The sequence below is a fragment of the Euprymna scolopes genome, chromosome 30 (genome assembly GCF_053919585.1).
Source record: "Euprymna scolopes isolate OS-2025 chromosome 30, ASM5391958v1, whole genome shotgun sequence".
NCBI lineage: Eukaryota > Metazoa > Mollusca > Cephalopoda > Sepiida > Sepiolidae > Euprymna > Euprymna scolopes.
In genome coordinates, this window is record NC_136511.1 from 73,561,568 (window position 1) to 73,581,333 (window position 19,766).

The 19,766-nt window shown below is 32.9% G+C and overlaps 1 protein-coding gene across 1 annotated transcript in view; it reads right to left on the reverse strand.

The window, feature by feature from the left end:
• Positions 1 to 1,409: 1,409 nt before the first annotated feature.
• The window catches only part of LOC145254524 (solute carrier family 23 member 2-like), a 92,823-nt gene continuing 74,466 nt past the window's right edge, over positions 1,410 to 19,766 (reverse strand). Inside the window, exons 6-8 of the mRNA XM_080113051.1 lie at positions 14,115 to 14,385; positions 4,914 to 5,009; positions 1,410 to 1,636 (exon numbers count right to left, since the gene is read on the reverse strand). Coding sequence (XP_079969177.1) covers positions 1,410 to 1,636; positions 4,914 to 5,009; positions 14,115 to 14,385 — 594 coding nt within the window. The remainder of the gene's footprint in view (positions 1,637 to 4,913; positions 5,010 to 14,114; positions 14,386 to 19,766) is intronic.

A 19,766-nucleotide genomic window follows, 5' to 3' on the forward strand; every position in this document is an offset into this window, starting at 1 on the left:
ATAATCGATATATATATGTATATATATATATATATATATATATATATATATATGCCTTCAAAACTCCCCCTTCTTTATTTGTGAGTATGAATATGCTTAAAATAATTAGCCGAAACTGAGCAAAGTGTATTGTATTGTGGGGAGGGTAAGCATTATTAGATAAAACAAACAAAACAATTGCGCACGTATCAGATTTTAAGGTTTAAAATCCGATTTTCGAATGTGTTTTATTTTTCATCTTTTGTATTTTCAAGTGTGAAATTCGTTGAATATGTTAATAATAATTATTATCTTTCAGATTAGCAAAATCAAAATTATATATTTTCATTATTTTTGCACAAAACACTACTTTTAAATCTTTGAAAAATAAATTAATAATTTCATAATAGTGGATCCAATATTGCTAATATACAATGAAATAGGAAAGTCTTTCAAGAATCGAGACTAAAAAAGAAAGAATCGATAAATAACTGCGTATTTTGCAAAAATACGATAATTTCTTGTTTATTCACTTATGGTGGCCCAACCGTGATAATAGATGCAGAGGGTGTTTTCAACACATAAGACGCCAAGCATTCACAAAATTGTTAGCTATTTGATACTGGCCAGCGTCATCATTGTTTAACTTCGGGGGTTATGTGGGCAACAATATATATATATATATATATATATATATATATATATATATATATATATATATATATATATATATATATCGTTCATGAAAAAAGAAGTAAACCCTTCACTTAATCGTTGTCAAACGTTAAAAATACTTGGTTAAATTTAGTTTATTAAGTCGCCTCCAGGCCTCCGTACTTAATTTTAAAGTATCATTAAATTTTGTTTGCTTGTTTTTTTTTTAATTTCGCGACGCAAACCTATAGAGTGATATAAAACGTTTGAATTATTTGAAATTCAGGTATTATATTAATATATTAATTATTATATATATTATAATGTTCTTATATCAAATCCTCCTAAATCTTATTTAGACGAGGAAAAAATATATATGTTTCAAAAACTTTTTAAAAATATATTTTAATGTTTTCGCGATCGAGACAAAAAATGACGGTGAATGGTTTGGTTTTGGCAACTTTTTAATTCTATTAAAAATGTAGAAAAGCTTTTATACATTTCTGCTTTTCATATGATAAAATTATCTTCATGGAAAAAAAAGTTGCTCAAGAATTATGGATTTTAATAGATTTTAATTCGTTTTAAAACAACAACTACTTGTTTATTTCTTGATTTTTTTGGGCCGTGCCTAATATAAACTATTGAATATAACTTTTTTTTTTTCTGTGATTCCGTAATGATTTTTTGTAAGTTAAATCAGTCACTTTTCATTGTCGAAAATGGTATTTTGGTTGGAATTAAAGTTTATGGAATTTAATAACAATGGAAATAAATTAACTCGATGAACTGAGTGAAGATTCTTTTAGCGGGGCCATCTCGACTTTTGTTAGCAATTCTTCAGAATACGAGGGTAAAAACGGAATATGGTTGGTAATATTCTGGTGTTTCTTTAAAAAGTTCCGGATGATTGGAAACTCGTATATGTCATTGTAACTCGCGTTCTGGTGACCCGGGAAGGCGGAATTCTTTGGTTGTGCCATACCACGTTCTTTTGCTGTACCTAAAAAGGAAAGTAATATTTTTTTTTATTATTTTAAATTATATATTTTGTCAACATGATTTTGCGGGTTTGTCCGTTTGTTTGTTTGTTTGTTTGTTTGTTTGTGTTTTTATTGTTTTGTCTTGTTCTTGTTTCTTTTTTTTGTTTGTTTTTTTATTTTTTTTATTTTTTATTTATTTTTTTTTTTTTTGCTTTTTTTTTCATAAATGAGTCCGACTTCTGTAAAGAGCCCAAGAAGATCGTTTCTCATGAAAGATTGGTAGGCATGAAGTCCATTTTGTTAGTCAAAGAACTGCGGATTTTATTCCCGATGCTGACAGCAGCAAGATGTTTGCATATGAAGTCGAGGAAGGTTTGGTCGTAAACTGGGTAACAGTGGTACGCGTTTTAATGGTATTACTCTCGTTTTTGTAGCTCTTTAAATTTTTTTATTAAAAATAGGAGGCTTCACTTTTAGAACGACCTTCGCGTATATATATATATATATATATATATATATATATATATATATATATATATATATATATATATATAATAAAAAATTTAAAGAGATACAAAAACTAGAGTAATACCGTTAAAACGCGTAACCTTTTTTCTCTGATTAATGTTTCTGCATAGTCATCATCATTTTCATTGTATTTTGCCAGAGATGCGGTGATTGATGTGCATGGGCGTCCGGAGCCCGCTTTTTCATACGAGGGTCATTCCAAAAGTAAAGCCTCCAATTTTTTCTAATCAAAAACTTGACGAGCGTTAATTGTACGTGTTTGCAAAGCTAATTGGCATTTTCTTTATCGAAGGGAGAAAATGATTTAGTCTATGGAGTGTGTATATGTGCGTAAGTTAAGTAGGCAATGCATGTATACATGAGATGCGTTTATTTAATAAACGCATCGCATGTATACATGAGATGCGTTTATTTAATAAACGCAATATGTATACATGAGATGCGTTTATTTAATAAACGCAAGTGTTATCGTGTTCTTTCTTTTTTGTCAGCATTTTCGACTAACTGGAGAAAGAGTCCTTTTTTATAGACGTTGAATTTTATTTTATAAGCCACGATCGGTTCAAAGGAGAAATTAGATTTTCAGCGAACAAAATCGACTTTCGTCGGCGCATGTATTAGAAGACATACCGTGTTGCTTGGTATTTAAAAAAAAAAAAATTTCTTTCTTTTTTGGAGCCGTAGTTGTGGAATAATTTGCTTTTTTTATTATTAAATATAATCGCGAGGCTGGATTTGTAGTGGATAAATATACAGAACTGAAAAACAATTAATCATATAAAATAATTTTTAAAACTACGAAACGAATAAGGTCGTTTAATTTAAGTAGAAACTCCCTCTCCCTCCCCATCTCTCTCTCTTTCTCTCCCTTTCTTTTCTTCTCTCTGTCTCTGTTTCTCTCTCCCCCCCCCCCGCTATCTTGTTAGATAGATTACGTCATCATTATTTGAGGTCATGAAATATTATGCAAACAAATAAAGAAAAAACAAGACCCTCATTTTTGTAGATAGTGACATGCATAGATAGATAGATAGATAGATAGATAGATAGATAGATACATACATACATACATACATACATACACACATACATACATGGACAGATAGACAGATACGTGATGGCAGCAAATTCGTTCTCGAATATTGCCATTATTTGATATAGCATTACTAAATTGAAACAAAGTATCAAAGTATCAAAGTATCAAGGACTTATGTATGATATGAAACGAAATTGGAAACTAAAAGACGTTTCAATTAAACCAGTTATCATAGGAGCAACTGGGCTTATGAAAAAGAACTTTAAAAAGTACATAGCAAGCATACCCGGTGAACCAAGTGCAAGTGAAATACAAACGATTGCACTGAAAGGGACGGCTAGAATCCTAAAAAGATCTCTTGGTTGGACTCACTAAAATAGGGGTAAATGTCAGACATCTGGTTGGATGTCCCATCCCCTAGAAAAAAAAGTTTAAGAAAAATGAAAAAAAAAAGAGAAGACAGATCAGTGATGAGCCGCACGAAAGTGGCTTTTAAGCCTTGCCAAACTCTGACATTCTTTGGCACACATGGTGCAGACAGGGGCGCCACTAGCAGCACGTGCTTGATGGTCACTCCTATGAACATTCAAATGCTGTTTCAACCCACCTGCTGTTTTGCACGTCCTCCTGCAGTTGATACAAGTTAGATCTGGCAACATAAGACTTTTTTGTGGACCATATTTGTGGAGATTAAAAAATTGCGTCTATATACAAAGAAAAAAAAATTCGTAATTTCACTTATTTACTGTTTTTATTTTATCTATTTTTAGACTCCATTTTATCACCTCCTATTATTTTTAGACACCATCTTTAAAGTTACGACGCTATTTTATCCAAATTCAATTATCTCTAATTTAAAAAAAATTTGTTTTTTAAATAAAAATAAACTTCCTTCGTAATCTCGTGTCATTTTATTTACTTAATCTATCACCGCTATATTTCCAGGCGCAATTTTTTAATCTCTACGATATTTTAACTTTTAGACGTAATCCACCACACTATTCACTATAATTTATTTTCTCTCATAAAATGTATATACATGTATATATGACATCTAATTTACATAAGGAAAACACGCTGCTCTCACCCATCATTATATATAGCCCCAATCCTCCGACTCTCTCGTCAATGAACATCCCTCTTGAAGAAGCCCGCATAAATCGGGCGAAACGTTGAGTATTCAGGTCCTTCCACCTCCATTTTATTTCATATCGTCGGATTTAATCCAGCTCAACAATCATATATATATATATATATATATATTATCGATTATGTAAAAGTACACCATTATAAAGTTCATTCTTCAAGGTGATAAATGCGTATTGCTTGGTTAATTACTTGATTTTTGGTAGATTTTTAATGAGAAATACTTATTCCCTCCTTTCGTTTTGGCTGTGCCTACATGCATATATACATACATGCATGGATAGATACATACATAGGTACATGAATAAATAGATCTATACATGCATACATACAAACAAACAAACAAAGAGACAGATAAAGAGAGGAAGAGAGAGATAAATTATGAAGTCACAAGTCTGACCGCCATACATGACCTCGTTTTAAATTATTGTAAACGATTCACGGTAGACTTGGTTTTATCTAAAACAATTAACCGCTTATTGTTTTTAATGAATCGTTTCCTAGGATTCCATGATTTTTTTTTCAAGTCAGCCACGACATAAAACAATCCACAGCAATATTGCAAGATGAAAAATCAAATCACTTACCTGGGACTGTATTATCCAAGAATGAAGCCAAAACTGATGACACAAAAATTGGAGTTCCCAAAACAACTTTAAGGGATTGGTCGACATCGAAGTTTCCTGTTTAAATGTTGTAAAAAGTCAAGAATATTAATAGTCTTACCAATACACACACACACACACACACACACACACACACATACATATGCACGCACACGCACACGCAGACACATACATATGCACGCACACGCACACACACACACACACACACACACATATACATATATATATATATATATATATATATATATATATATATATATATATATATATACCCTGCTCTACTTCGGTCTTCAGCACTCTGGTATTAACCTCGTAAAACTTGATTGGTTACTTAGCCTCCGGAAAACAATAACTGCAGATTATATATATATATATATATATATATATATATATATATATATATATATATATATATATATACTTAAAAAGAGATATATAAAAACACGCATGGGTCTAGTAAACATATTATACCAAAATGTGGAAGCCACCAAGAATTAATTTCTATATATATATCCTTGAGTATCCTATTATATTAATGCTCAATTATGAAATGTGATAATTTTTTAGCTTAATCCTTACGTCAACCTTTTTTGGCTTAAAACCTATTGGTATATGAAAATTTACTGAATTACACGAACTCAGTATATTACATATGTATATATATATATATATATATATATATATATATATATATATATAATGTGTGTATGTGCGTGTGGAAGAGGTTTATTTCCTTATTGCATGAAATTTTAAAAATTGTACTTTTTTCTTATTAGAACACATAGTTAGCAAAAGAAATTTTATATAGATTAGCAATAATTTTGCTGATAACCACAAAAATTTAAATCTTCAAAATTTAAAAGAAGTAATATTCGAGATATATATATATATATATATATATATATATATATATATATGTTTGTGTGTGCGTATGTGTGTGTACAAATTAATATATATATTGCAAACTTTGCTTTCGTATAAGCTATATCGACTGAAGAGTTCTCTCATTACTAGAAACTAGATGGTTGAAACCTACTCATGACTGTGTAGCAACAAAAATTATATATATATATGTATATATATATATATATATATATATATATATATATATATATATATATATATGTTGCATAGTTCTTTAGAAGATGACGACTTATATATTTAGTAAAAGAGTCTTCGAGGTTAATGTTGTGTGCAGATATATCGCGTATATATCAAGAGAGAGACATATGAGATATAGTCAGGTCTTATATATAAAGAGACAGGGTACAGGCTAATACATGAGAGCAGAGCATGTAACTCAATGAGAGGAGATGTATGATACACTGACAGATAGACCGAGAGATAGTGCGTTTGGCATTTACCTTTGACAGTTTTGCGAATGGAAGTGTTTCTATAAACATTGACACGCATATTTCTTACCTATATTTGAGATGATGATTTCACAAGTTCTTATAATATAAATGGTCACTACCTTTTCTGTTGAAAACATAACTCGAAGACGCAGATACGAAAAGATGATGATTCCGTTTATTATACCATATGATGTGACCGGTCAATGGCTTTGCATCCATTAATTCAAGTCTTACATGATTCTTCATCTAACTCCGCTTCCAAGGTTCTGTCAACTCTGTCTCTGACTCCTCTCTTCTCCCCTGACTTTTTTTTACTGACTGACCAAAGCTCTCTATATTGAGACCCATGACTTCATTGCATGACCAACACGTGTATATCAGACACATGGCATGACATGCCTCCGTGTTTAAGCATGCATTGTTACTCACATGTTTCAGCCCGATTTCTCTAACCTACTTTACAAATATGTTTTCCATTATTCTGATCTAGATTCCTTATTTTAATTTCATTTCAATATCAGAAACAAAATTCATCATTACATTCCTTTCTCTAAAAACAGATATCTAACTATTTCGTGTGAACTAAACAATGGTAATTCTACATTCCATTTTCAATAACATTCTGTATTTCAATAACATTATGTATTCTGTATTTATTTTAACTTATGATTCGAATTCTCTTCGAATCCTTGACTATCCTATTTCATATTTACTCACAGGAGGCTGTTCCATAATATATATATATATATATATATGTGTGTGTATGTGTGTGTGTGTGTGTGTGTAATTCTTGGTTCGTTCGTTATTAATAGTCTAAATAACCACTATACGGATGGCTTCCACATTTTGGTATAATATGTTTACTGTACCCATGCGTGCTTTTATAGATCTCTTTTTAATTATAACATTATACTTAATTTTTCTTTAATAAATAGGTGGTGTTCTTTGTATCGATGGGCCATTTTTTTATTTGGGGACATATCACCGCCTGCCGTCACGTGAGATCACTAAAAGGATCTTTTGGTCTCACCACTACAGGCCGTGGTGGTCTCGCTTAATGCAAACAGAATGTGTTTATTTTTGCTTTTTTTATATATAAATAAAGCATCGTAATTTGTAGAAATAAAAAAATAAAATAATTTTAACAGGAACGTTACGAAAATAGCCCTTAAAGTCCATATTAATGAATACGATATAACTCGAAGCAAAATGAATTTCTCGCACTATCGATGCTATTTTTAGCACAAACAAAGTTTGATTGTCACAGATGGTGAATTTCAAAACTGTAATTTGGACGTGTAGACACTTTAGAAGAATTATATGTAATAAAATTCTGTTTTAAACTTGGAAAAAATGCCACAGAAACGTATGGAATGCTTCATACTGTTTTTGACCACCTTGCGTCAGTTTTGGAGTGGCATAAGAGATTCAAGGAAGGCAGGTAGTGTGTGAGTGATGATGAGAGGTGTGGGAGGAGTAAGAACATCAGGGTTGATTGGCCAAGCACAGAATTTCATGGATAAGGACCGTCGTGTGTCTATAGAGACAATGTACACAGTTTGATTTCAGCAGGGGAACTGTATGCACAATTATTTGCAAAGAACTGAAGATGCAGAAGATTTTTGCTCAGAGAAGATCACAGACTCTTTGACCAAGATTGGAATTAAGACAGTTATTCACCCTCATATAGCCCAGACCTTGCTCCCTGTGACTTTTAGTTATAACCTCCTAAGCTCAAGGAAATCCTTAGAGGCTGTCGTTATGAGACAATTGGGGAAATAAAAGAAGCTGTGACGGGGGTCATTAACATGTTCACAGAAGAGAACCTCTATGGGCCTTTTCAGAAGTTGTTGGAACGATACAGCAAGTGCATTGCATCCGGAGGATATTACTTCAAAGGGGACTAGAGTTTCATGTGTGTTCTCTCAATAAAAGTGCCTATACGAAAAAAGAGTCCGCAAAATTATTGAAGGCGCCTCGTGTGTCCTATTTTTATTAAAATTCGGTACCACTTTCGTTATCTTTCAGATAAAAATTCATGTGTATGCTTTTATTTTAATAAAAATCTCTTTTCTTGGCAAACCCCCAGCAGTGAGAATGGTAGTCGTATTCTGGGTGTATGCAGAGGTGGTCAACAAGACCGATCATGGCCTTGAACTGCGTTTTACAGTGCAGGCAGGAATTCACTCTCCATTTGAAGGGGTTGGCTTGCATGCGTTCTTCTTTCTCCTTCCTCTATCTCTTCTCCTCGAGGTCCACACGTCAGTTAGTCTCGAAGGTGATTGTGCCTTTGGTGATGATCTGTCTCCAAGTTTGCCTGTTCTTTGCGTGGGTCTCCCGTGTGTACGTCTTGATGCCAAACTTCTTTGGGTTTGCGTTTACAAGATCCTTATATCGTTTCTTCTGGCCTCCTCGAGTGCGCTTTCCTTCTTTTAGCTCCCAATAGAAGAGTTGTTTCAGCATCCTGACAACGTGGCCCGACCACTTCAGTTGATTCCTAATGATGATAGCTTCGATGCTGGTGGTGTAAGCCTCCTAAAGTACACAGAGGTTAGTGCGATAGTCCTCCCATGAGATGTTCAGAATGCTCGACAGACAGTAATAGTGAAACTTCTCCAGTGCCTTAAGATATCGACGGTAATCTATAATATTAATCTCAACTGTCTGTTTAAATGTATGTATGTATGTATGTATGTATGTATGTATGTATGTATGTATGTCTAAAACTTTCAACAGAGTCGATGGATTTTCACGAGATTGGTATCTTTTTGACGCTCGACTCTTCGGGCGACAAATATCGAATAATTGGCCAAAATCATTAATTCCTTCGCCCTCAATTGGACATTTTTCTACAAGGAGGGGTCGCTTTTCCGACGATATTTTTCATCCAGACTTTTCAATTGTTTCGCCTTAATTTAAACCTACGTCACTTCCGGTTTGGCGATGGACGCAACGGCAAAGACGTCACTTTTTTTCAGATTCTTTTCCTCCTTCCCGGTACGGGTTTGAGCCTGCCTGCCTACTACTGCTCTTTTTTTTTTTTTTTTTACTCAAAACACACCTTCAAACACCCAGGCAACGCCGGGCACCCAGGCTAATAAATAATAAAGAAAAGAAATGCCGATTATTGACTTCTACAGAATCCGATTAATTAAAGTAAGGAAAATGTGTTTTCATTTAAAATACAGATATAACATACTTAATATTTTATGTATATTTCGAGTAAAAAAAAAAACATAAAAATAAAAAGAATACCCGCTGTGTTGATAGGAAAGGCTTTGTTCCATTGGTTGTTCCACGTGCTGAAGAAAAATGAACTATTACATACTTGTATGTCAACACCGGAACTGAAACAATTGTACGCAAGTAAATTCTGGTGCGTCTACTCCTTCTAACATGATATCTTTAAAGACATATATATATATATATATATATATATATATATATATATATATATATATATATATATACAGTGGGGAAAATAAGTGTTGGACACATCCCATTATTCTTTATTTAACACATTTTTTATGCAGCGAATGACGCGAAAATTTAACAAGAAATGGTTACTCATTTAACAATAAGAAATAACTTTACAAATTGGAACATTTTAATGCATAACAAAAATTATATAATAAAAACAAGAATAGCCTGGAAAAAAAGTGTTGGACACATTGTTTTAAATTATATCTTATTATTATTTTTTATAAATAATGCTGGAAAGAAAGAAGGAAAGAAAAAGTCAAGGGAAGTAATTCACTTCCGGAAGGTACAAGCGGAAGTTAAAGAGTTCTCTTTTCTTTCAGCACAACCATACTCTACGTCGTTGGAAAGTATTGGAACACGTTAGTCACCAGTAAGCCATCACGCGTGAAGGTTCTCAGGATTAGTAAACGTAAAGAACTCTCTCAAGTCGTCCGTGATAAGATTATTGCCGAGCACAAGAATGGAATTGGTTATCGGCGTATATCTGCTCAATTCAAAATCCCTGTAAGCACCATAGGAAACCTTATTAGGAAATGGAAGGTGCATGACTCAACCATGAACCGTCCGCGCACCAGAGCTCCTTGCAAGATGTCTGATCGAGCAGTTATGGAAGATTGTACGAAAAGTTCAGCAGCAACTGAGAACAACACGAGGCGAACTTTGGAAAGAAAGATTTGGAAAAAGCAGGGATAGTAGTAACGAAACCAACGATTAGTAATGTACTCCGATGCAACGGTCTTAAATCGCATACACCTCGAAAGACACCATTACTAAAAAAAATGTCATGTTAATGCTCGTCTGGAGTTTGCAAGAGACCACTTATTGAAAACAGATGATTACTGGAAGAATGTGATCTGGTCTGATGAGACGAAAATTGAACATTTTGACATTAACTCTGTACGTCGAGTATCGAGAAGAGATGGCACAGCGCACGATCCCAAGAACACCCTCCCCACTGTAAAGTTTGGTGGTGGAAATGTCATGCTCTGGGGATGCTTCTTTTCAAATGGTACTGGGTCACTTCATATTATAGATGGAAAGATGAATGCAGCCAAATATCGGGAAATTCTTGAAAATAATCTCTTGCCTGCTTCCAATGCGTTAGGTATGTGACAAGAATGGATCTTTCAACAAGATAATGATCCCAAACATACTGCTAAAATAACCTCCGATTGGTTCGTACAGAACAAAATAGATGTTCTTAAGTGGCCCAGTCAGTCCCCAGACTTAAATCCTATAGAAAATCTATGGAGAGAGCTCAAAATCATGGTCCACCAGCGAGATCCACGTAATATTCAGGATTTGAAGAAAGTATGTGTTGAAGAGTCGGCCAAAATCTCGCCTGAACGTTGTCACAAATTAGTTTTGTCGTATAGAAAACGCCTCGAAGCTGTAATAGCCAATAAGGGGTTTTCAACTAAATATTAGATGAAATTGTGTTAGTGTGTCCAACACTTTTTTTCCAGGCTATTCTTGTTTTTATCATATAATTTTTGTTATGCATTAAAATGTTCCAATTTGTAAAGTTATTTGTTATTGTTAAATGAGTAACTATTTCTTGTTAAATTTTCGCGTCATTCGCTGCATAAAAAATGTGTTAAATAAAGAATAATGGGATGTGTCCAACACTTATTTTCCCCACTGTATATATATATATATATATATATATATATATATATATATATATATATATATATATACTCGGGTTTTTGTTATTCAAAAGTAATAGATTAGCGAATTCAACGAGGTTGTTAGATAGTGCTCAATAAAAAGAGCTAATAATACTTTTTTATTGTTATATAAACATGTTTACAATCCGCTGCTACAAACAGCCATTTGTTTCAATCAAACAACAGATATCATCAGGCAGCGACTTGACTATTCAAATATTCAATGAATAACCAATAATAAGATTATTCATTGAACATTTGAATAGTCAAGTCGCTGCCTGATGATATCTGTTGTTTGATTGAAACAAATGGCTGTTTGGAGCAGCGGTATTTAAACATGTTTATATAACAATAAACAAGTATATATATATATATATATATATATATATATATATATATATATATATATATATATTGGAATCTGACGTTGCCCGGGATTGAATGATAATCAACGAATGTTTCCACACTCCAATATTTTCATTGTCATACAAATCGATGAAATTTCCCATTTTTCAATCCAATCAATTGATTACCTGATCTACTTGGAGGCCCATCCCAGAGCGCTGGGATGAAGCATCACATGCACCCCCCTACAGTGACTTAGTCCAAATTACATTGTAGTTTACATTGCACTGTAGAGAACCTACTGTTGGTTTTACGAAATTATTTTTTCATATATAATGGCTTGTAGTTAAAGTTTAAAATTCAGTTTTTCAATTGTACTCTAAACGGAAACATTCATTTCAAACGCGTCCCTGTCATAACAAAAAATCTACTGTTTATTGTATATGCCTGGTCATACTGCTTGTGCAGTGATAATGGCTTGAATTAAGTTAACAATGTACAAGTCAAGTATCATAGCACAATTCTAAACAAAAACATTCATTTACATCTGTTATATCAAAAAAACCTACTGTTGATTTTATGTATCGGGCCTTTCGGCTTGTGTGGTAATAAAACTTCTAAAATGCACTTGTGATGTTAGGTTTATAATGGCTTAACTTTATTTTGAATCGGACTATTCCTTCTTTTATCATATTTTTCGGTTATCAATTAACAATTTTCGATACTGATCAGTCATTCTAATACAAAACCTATCTAAGAACACTCCCAGACACATAAAGTATATGTGTGTTAAATTTCATAAAAATCGGCCTAGCCGTTTTCGTGTCTCGGGGGAACGAACTTATACACAAACAAACTTCCTTTTATATAATAGATAGATAGATAGATAGATAGATAGATAGATAGATAGATATTTGTCTTTAAAGATATATATATATATATATATATATATATATATATATATATATATATGAAATCAAAAGGATGTAGTGTTTACCTGATATACGCAATGGTAAATTTCAATCTAATATAAATACCAATATTTATATATAGATAATTTAATCCCAACCGAATAAAAAAGCTCAATACACAATAGAGAGTACAGCTTGTTTTTTGGAGTATTCAGTCAAACAATAAATTTTGATTGTAAATTCTAACTTACAGTTTTAATTTTCTTTCTCATATATATATATATATATATACATACACACACACACACATATGTGTGTGTGTCTGTGTGTGTGTGTGTGTGTGTGTGTGTGAGAATACAAAATGTCGATCTAATTGAAAATGATATTTATAATAAATACATTTAATATATGAAAATGTATAAAACAAGTATTTCCAAAAGGCTAAAATATTAACTTTTTCAAAAGATTTTAGATGCAATATGTAATCTTCCCTTATGCAAGATCTTTAATCACTATGTTTATTTTTACTGTACAGCATACAGTATCTGCTAAATGTTGGCCTATATGTGATTCCACGACCAAAGAAGAAGTTTGCCACTATGTATCGGGTCTATCTTTTCTGATTTTAGACATTACAGGCTAGTAACTTTGGGTCTCTACGTGTAGATTAGTTCATCCATTATAACCAGCATTTTACTGACATCTAAGTGAGTAGATATATAATTATTTTATATAGAGCAAACTATCATTGGAGACAGAAGAAAAACAAACATTGCGTATTGTAACTTCAACGTGAAGGGTGATGAATTGAGATCACGTCTACAGGGGACTATTTGAGAAGTTGAATAGCGAGATGTCTGTTCGCGTTACATTTTATCTTTTGCGTATGAGTGCAATCAAGGAAGTAAGAAACAGAGAGGCAATTCCAAAGTATAGCAGTTTGAGGGAAGAAACTAAGATTTTCCGGTATCTAAAGACCTCAAGAGTAAAAGGGTGGAACTTTGTTGCTTGTCGGAATATAAAGCATAATCACATTGACACACTGGTTCTCATCAAATCACCAGACGGTCAGTACAATGTGGGTGACCATTCGGAAATGCTAGACAATAAATGCAGCTGGGGACCACTTGCGAATTTGATATTCCCTGTAAACTCTGTCCTATGGAGGAAGCTGGCAGAGTTAAACCAGGGCTAATACTACACCAGGTATTACCAATTCGTTTGTTTTATTCGAGTCAGTTGGGGGTATGTACTTTGAGGGAGTATGAATGCTATGTATTCATCAGAACACCTTTCATTAATGTGTTCATAAGCAGGCAAAGGGATACACCGTTGCGACGATGGGACGGGGGTTTGGAGCATCTTGTAGGTACTATGATTACTTGTCATGTTATTTACCTGTGTTGATAGCATTTGGCGTCTCTGCAATCCACTTGGGGAGCATTAGACCGAAGGCAAGTGCCGTGCCGAAAATAAGCGTGTTTCGGGTATTAAACTGAATGTTGTGCAGTGTGCTGATCCCAAGTGAGATCAAAGTGGCGATGCAGATTAAGAAGGTGGCACCGATGATCGGGTCTGGAATTGCAGCCAGAACAGCAGCTAATTTGCCTACCATGGCCAGTGCAATGGTCATCAATCCAGCAACGGTAAGTACAATCCGACTGGCAACCTATAAAAAGATGAGAGAAAACTTTATTACACATTAGAAATTTCTAACTTTTTTTTGTAACTTGGGTAAATATATTTTACTAGCAGGTTGACAGGTGTTGCCCAATCGTATAATATGCATAAATATTATTTAATGTGTATATAATTATAGAAGGCAGAACAATGCAGAGATGTAAAGGAGAGACTCGGTGGAACTGGCCATGCGGCTTCACTTTATTGAATCATACAAGTGTCTGCATATGTAAAATCATATATACATATACCTATATATTCTGTATACTTTCTATATGTAATATGTTCTTATGTTCTTACTGCACCATGTGGTCAGGTGGCAGATCCGTGAAAGTCAAGCACACACCTAACGAGGAGATGATATCTCGAAATATATAGAATCACGAGAGGAGTTCGATAGAGACTTTTTGCACACACACTGACAAAGTTACTTTCATATATATATATATATATATATATATAGATATATATATATATATATATATTTGTGTGTATATATATATATTTGGACGATGTCAAAACATCGCTAATTCACTACCCCCACAGCAACAGTCGAATAGCGTAATGGTAAGAAGCCTGATTATCATTTGGATGGTCAGGTTTTGATCCTGGCTTGAAGTAGTTGCCTGTCGAGCCGCACTGATGAACTGCGATACAGCAAAACAGTACTGTATGTGGATGACTATATATATATACTAGCAAAAGTACCCGTCGTTGACTAGGTTCAAAAACAGCCTACAGAAAATGGACTCTGATTTATGAAAGTATGATAGGTTATGAAAAGAAAGGGTTGTAAAGAGATAGCTTCGAATTTGGGAGTATCAAAACCAAAGCAAAATATGATGAAAGTAAAAATAAAATAGATAAACCCCATAATTTATTATACCATACTTGTTCACACTGAAACACTTATCACAATATTCTGTGGATCTATATCAAAAAAAAACTTGTTGAAATTTGTGACATATTTCCATTCTATGGAGTTCAGGCACGAACGAACACCCCATATTTTTATTATACCATATTTCTTCAAACTGAAACATAATTATCAAAGTATACTTACATAGATAGATATGAAAAGTCTTTATTAAAGTCTGTGCCTATTTCCATTCTATGGAGACCAGGCACGAACGCAGACCTCATAATTTTATTATACCATCCCTATTTAAGCTAAAACATACTTATCAAAGTATTATTATGTAAATCTATATCAAACACACTTATAAACGTATTTTTTTATTTTATATTTTTTATTTCCATACTTTGTGGACCAGGCGCGTACGCAGACTTCACAATTTTAATGAATCATCATTATGCCAGATCAAACATACTCATTCCTGTGTCTCGATACATCTTCTATCATTATATGGGATCAGTTTTCTATAATAGTCAACCATATAGGAGCCTATTCGTGACCAGAAACACACACAGACGTTCAGCTTTATATTATACTAGCAAAAGTATCCATCGTTGACTGGGTTCAAAAACAACCTACAGAAAATGGACTCTGATTTATGAAAGTATGATAGGTTATGAAAAGGAAGGGTTGTAAAGAGATAGCTTCGAATTTGGGGGTATCAAAACCAAAGCAAAATATGATGAAAGTAAAAATAAAATAGATAAACCCCATAATTTATTATACCATACCTGTTCACACTGAAACACTTATCACAATATTCTGTGGATCTATATTAAAAAACCTTGTTAAATTTTATGACATATTTCCATGCGGTCAGGCGCGAACGAACACCCCATAATTTTATTATACTATATTTCTTCAAACTGAAACATAATTATCAAAGTATACTTACACAGATAGATATGAAAAGTCTTTATTAAAATTTGTGCCTATTTCCATTCTATGAAAGCCAGGCGCGAACGTAGACCCCACAATTTTATTATACCATCCCTATCTAAGTTAAAACATACTTATCAAAGTATTATTATGTACATCTATATCAAAAACCTTTGTAAATGTTTTTTTTTTTTTTCATTTTTTATTTCCATACTTTGGATGCCATGCGCGTAAGCAGACCCCACAATTTTAATGAACCACCCTTCTGCCAGATCAAATATACCCATTCCTGATCCTCGATACATCTTCTACATTTTATATGTGATCAGTTTTTTTAAAAATAGTCAACCATATAGGACCTTATTCGTGACCAGACACACAGACAGACGTTCAGGTTTATATATATATACTTCAGAATAATGTAATACAATAGATCTACTGGTATGGAAATCCAGTGGTTATTGGTCTTACAAAATATTATTGGCTGTAATATACTGAGCAATTGTCTTTAGACAATCCCAACTAAATAAAAATTGCTCAATATACCAGATAGAGCAAATAAATCATAATTTAATAATTTAAATTTTATGATGTGAAATGGTTAAATTTATAATCTAGAAAGACAAAGAATACATTTCAATAAGTATTTCGTCTTTACCAAAAGGTTTTCAATGTTTACCCATCTCCTCAGAGGAGAAAATATTAACAAATATTATAATGGTTTATACCTAATTTGCTAAATACAATAAACATAGAAGATCATAATTAAACCTTTTTAAAGTTTTTAAATAATAGAGTAAGGGAAATTATATATTGGTTCCAAATGAAATGGATATTGAATTTCATATCCAAATTGTATGGTAAAATCCGAAGGGAGAGTCTTTGATAGCAGCAGAAGTAAAGGGATCCAATGCGTATTTTGAATCTTCTACGGCACAAGGTAACAATCCAGACTTTGAAACTAATATATTATAATTAAAAAATATTAAATAAATATATAAAAAAAAATCATATGTTTATTAAAAAAACAGTTTCACCGGACTTATATAATAACTAGCAAGACTACCCGGCGTTGCTCGGGACCGTATAAACAATGAGAAAATTAAGTTTGATTTTGAATATATTTGTTATTCTTAGGAGAGAGGAATTTTTAATGTCTATGTATCATTTGCTTTTTCGAGCAAAAGAATATTTTACCTACCCTAAGACGGGTATTACACGTATAATATAATTGTATCTTACCTAGGGTATGTAATTTACGGCATGTATCGGAAATAATTTTTCTTTTGCAAGGATAGGTAATATAAAACACATACTTAAAATAATTTTACCTGCACTAGGACGGGTAATTTAAATATATATATATATATGAAACAATTTCACATACTTTTTTTTTTTTACCTCAAAACGGACATTCCTCTCTCCAGCCCAACCCCCAAAAGATAACTCAAGAGCACATTTAAAATTAACATAATTTCTACCTACAACTACAACCATTACATCATTTCCGGATAATAACATAAAAAATTTTTTTAAAATATAGATTACTCCCTAAAGAAACTGGCTTAGTAAACTTTCATAGCAAACCAACAATATATATGTATTAATCTAATTTTGAGATCATAAACATTTTAAGCCATATCCGGAATACACTTCACAAAATGAAGTAATTTTGAGATAGAAAATTGTTTAAGCCATTTACGGTACAAACTTTATATTCAGCCACCTCCAATAATCCAGAGCGACGCTGATTATTCTGCTAGTATATATTTACCCCTTTCTCATTCAATCCTGAGGAATTTTGCTAATATATAATTCGATCAATTTCCTTTAATTCCGGGCGACGCCAAGGATATTGCAAGTAAATTCTTGGATATGTTATGAATTTCGAAAATCATTTTACATAATTAAACCCACATTATCACCCCCCCCTCATACTAAAATAATAACTTTGATACATTGTCTTGGCTGTTTAATTCATTACAAACACACTAATCAAATAAATCACATTTATTAATTTTTAATAATTCTTGGATATGTTACTAATTTAGACAATCATTTTTTATTATATAACTCACATGATCGCACCCCCATTACTAAAATAATAATTTGAAATATTGTCTTGGCTGTTTTTTTTTTTTTTTCATTAAAACACACCAATCAAATAACTCGCATTTCATCATTTTTCATAATTCTTGCATATGTTACTAATTTTAACAATTATTTTTCACGATACAACCCACATTATCGCCCCCTCTTACTAAAATAGTAACTTTGATACATTGTCTAAGCTGGTTATTTCATTACAAACACACCAATAAAATAACTCAGATTTCATCATTTTTCAAAATTCTTGAATATGTTACTAATTTCAACAATCATTCTGAATGATGTAACCCACATTATCGACCCACTTTTATTAAAATAATGACTTTGATACATTCTGCTAGTATATATTTCCAGCAATGTTTTCAATACTGGGCGATGGCGGGTACAAAGCTAGTATATATTTCCAGCAAGGTTATTTAATCCCAGGCCATGCCTCGTACTCTTTTATTATATATTTCCACCTATTTAATCGATTCAAAGGTGATTCTTGGTATTCTGTTAGTATATATTAACACCTGTCTCATTCAATCATGAGCAGTGCCAGGTATTCTGCTAGTATATAATTCGACCTATCCCATTCAATCCCATGCAACACCGGGTATTCTGCTAGTACATATTTCCACCTATTTCTTCCAATCCCGGGAAACGTTGGGTATTCTGCTAGTATATATATCCACCTATCTCATCTAATCCTGGGTAATGCCAGGTATTCTACTAGTAAATATATACACTTTCTCATCCAATCCCGGGAAACGCCGGGTATTCTGCTCGTACATTTATCCACCTATTTCATCTAATCCCAGGCGACACTGAGTATTCTGCTAGTACATATTTCCACCTATCTCATCCAATCCTGGCAACACCGGGTATTCCGCTAGTACATATATCCACCTACGTCATCCAATTCCGAGCAACACCGGGTATTCTGCTAGTACATATATCCACCTATCTTATAGAATCCCTGGCAATGCCGGGTATTCGATTAGTACATATATCCACATACTCATACAAACCCGTGCGACGCTGGGTATTCTGCTAATATCTATTCTTCTAGGAAACCTTCCACCTATTTCATCCAATCCCAGACAATGCAGGGTATTCTGCCAGTACATATATCCAACTATCTCATCCAATCCTGGGTAATTCCGAGTATTCTGCTAGTAGATATTTCCATCTATTTCATTCAATCCCAAACAACTCGATTCTCGTCTGTAAAAAATTTCACTCACTCATAAGTTTATTTTTCCCCCTTCGATTTTCCTGTAAATTTGGTATTCTACATTTTGAAATGCAATAATTACGTTGGTACCAATTTTTCGACTCGAAAATTAATATTTAACTCTGGGTTATAATATCAAGTTACCCTTCGAAGGTGGTTAATCTATGTATTAAAAGTCGTCAGTAAAGCATGCTGACGTCACATCAGGTGACATGACTAAGCATTTTTCAATTATGTATAAATAATA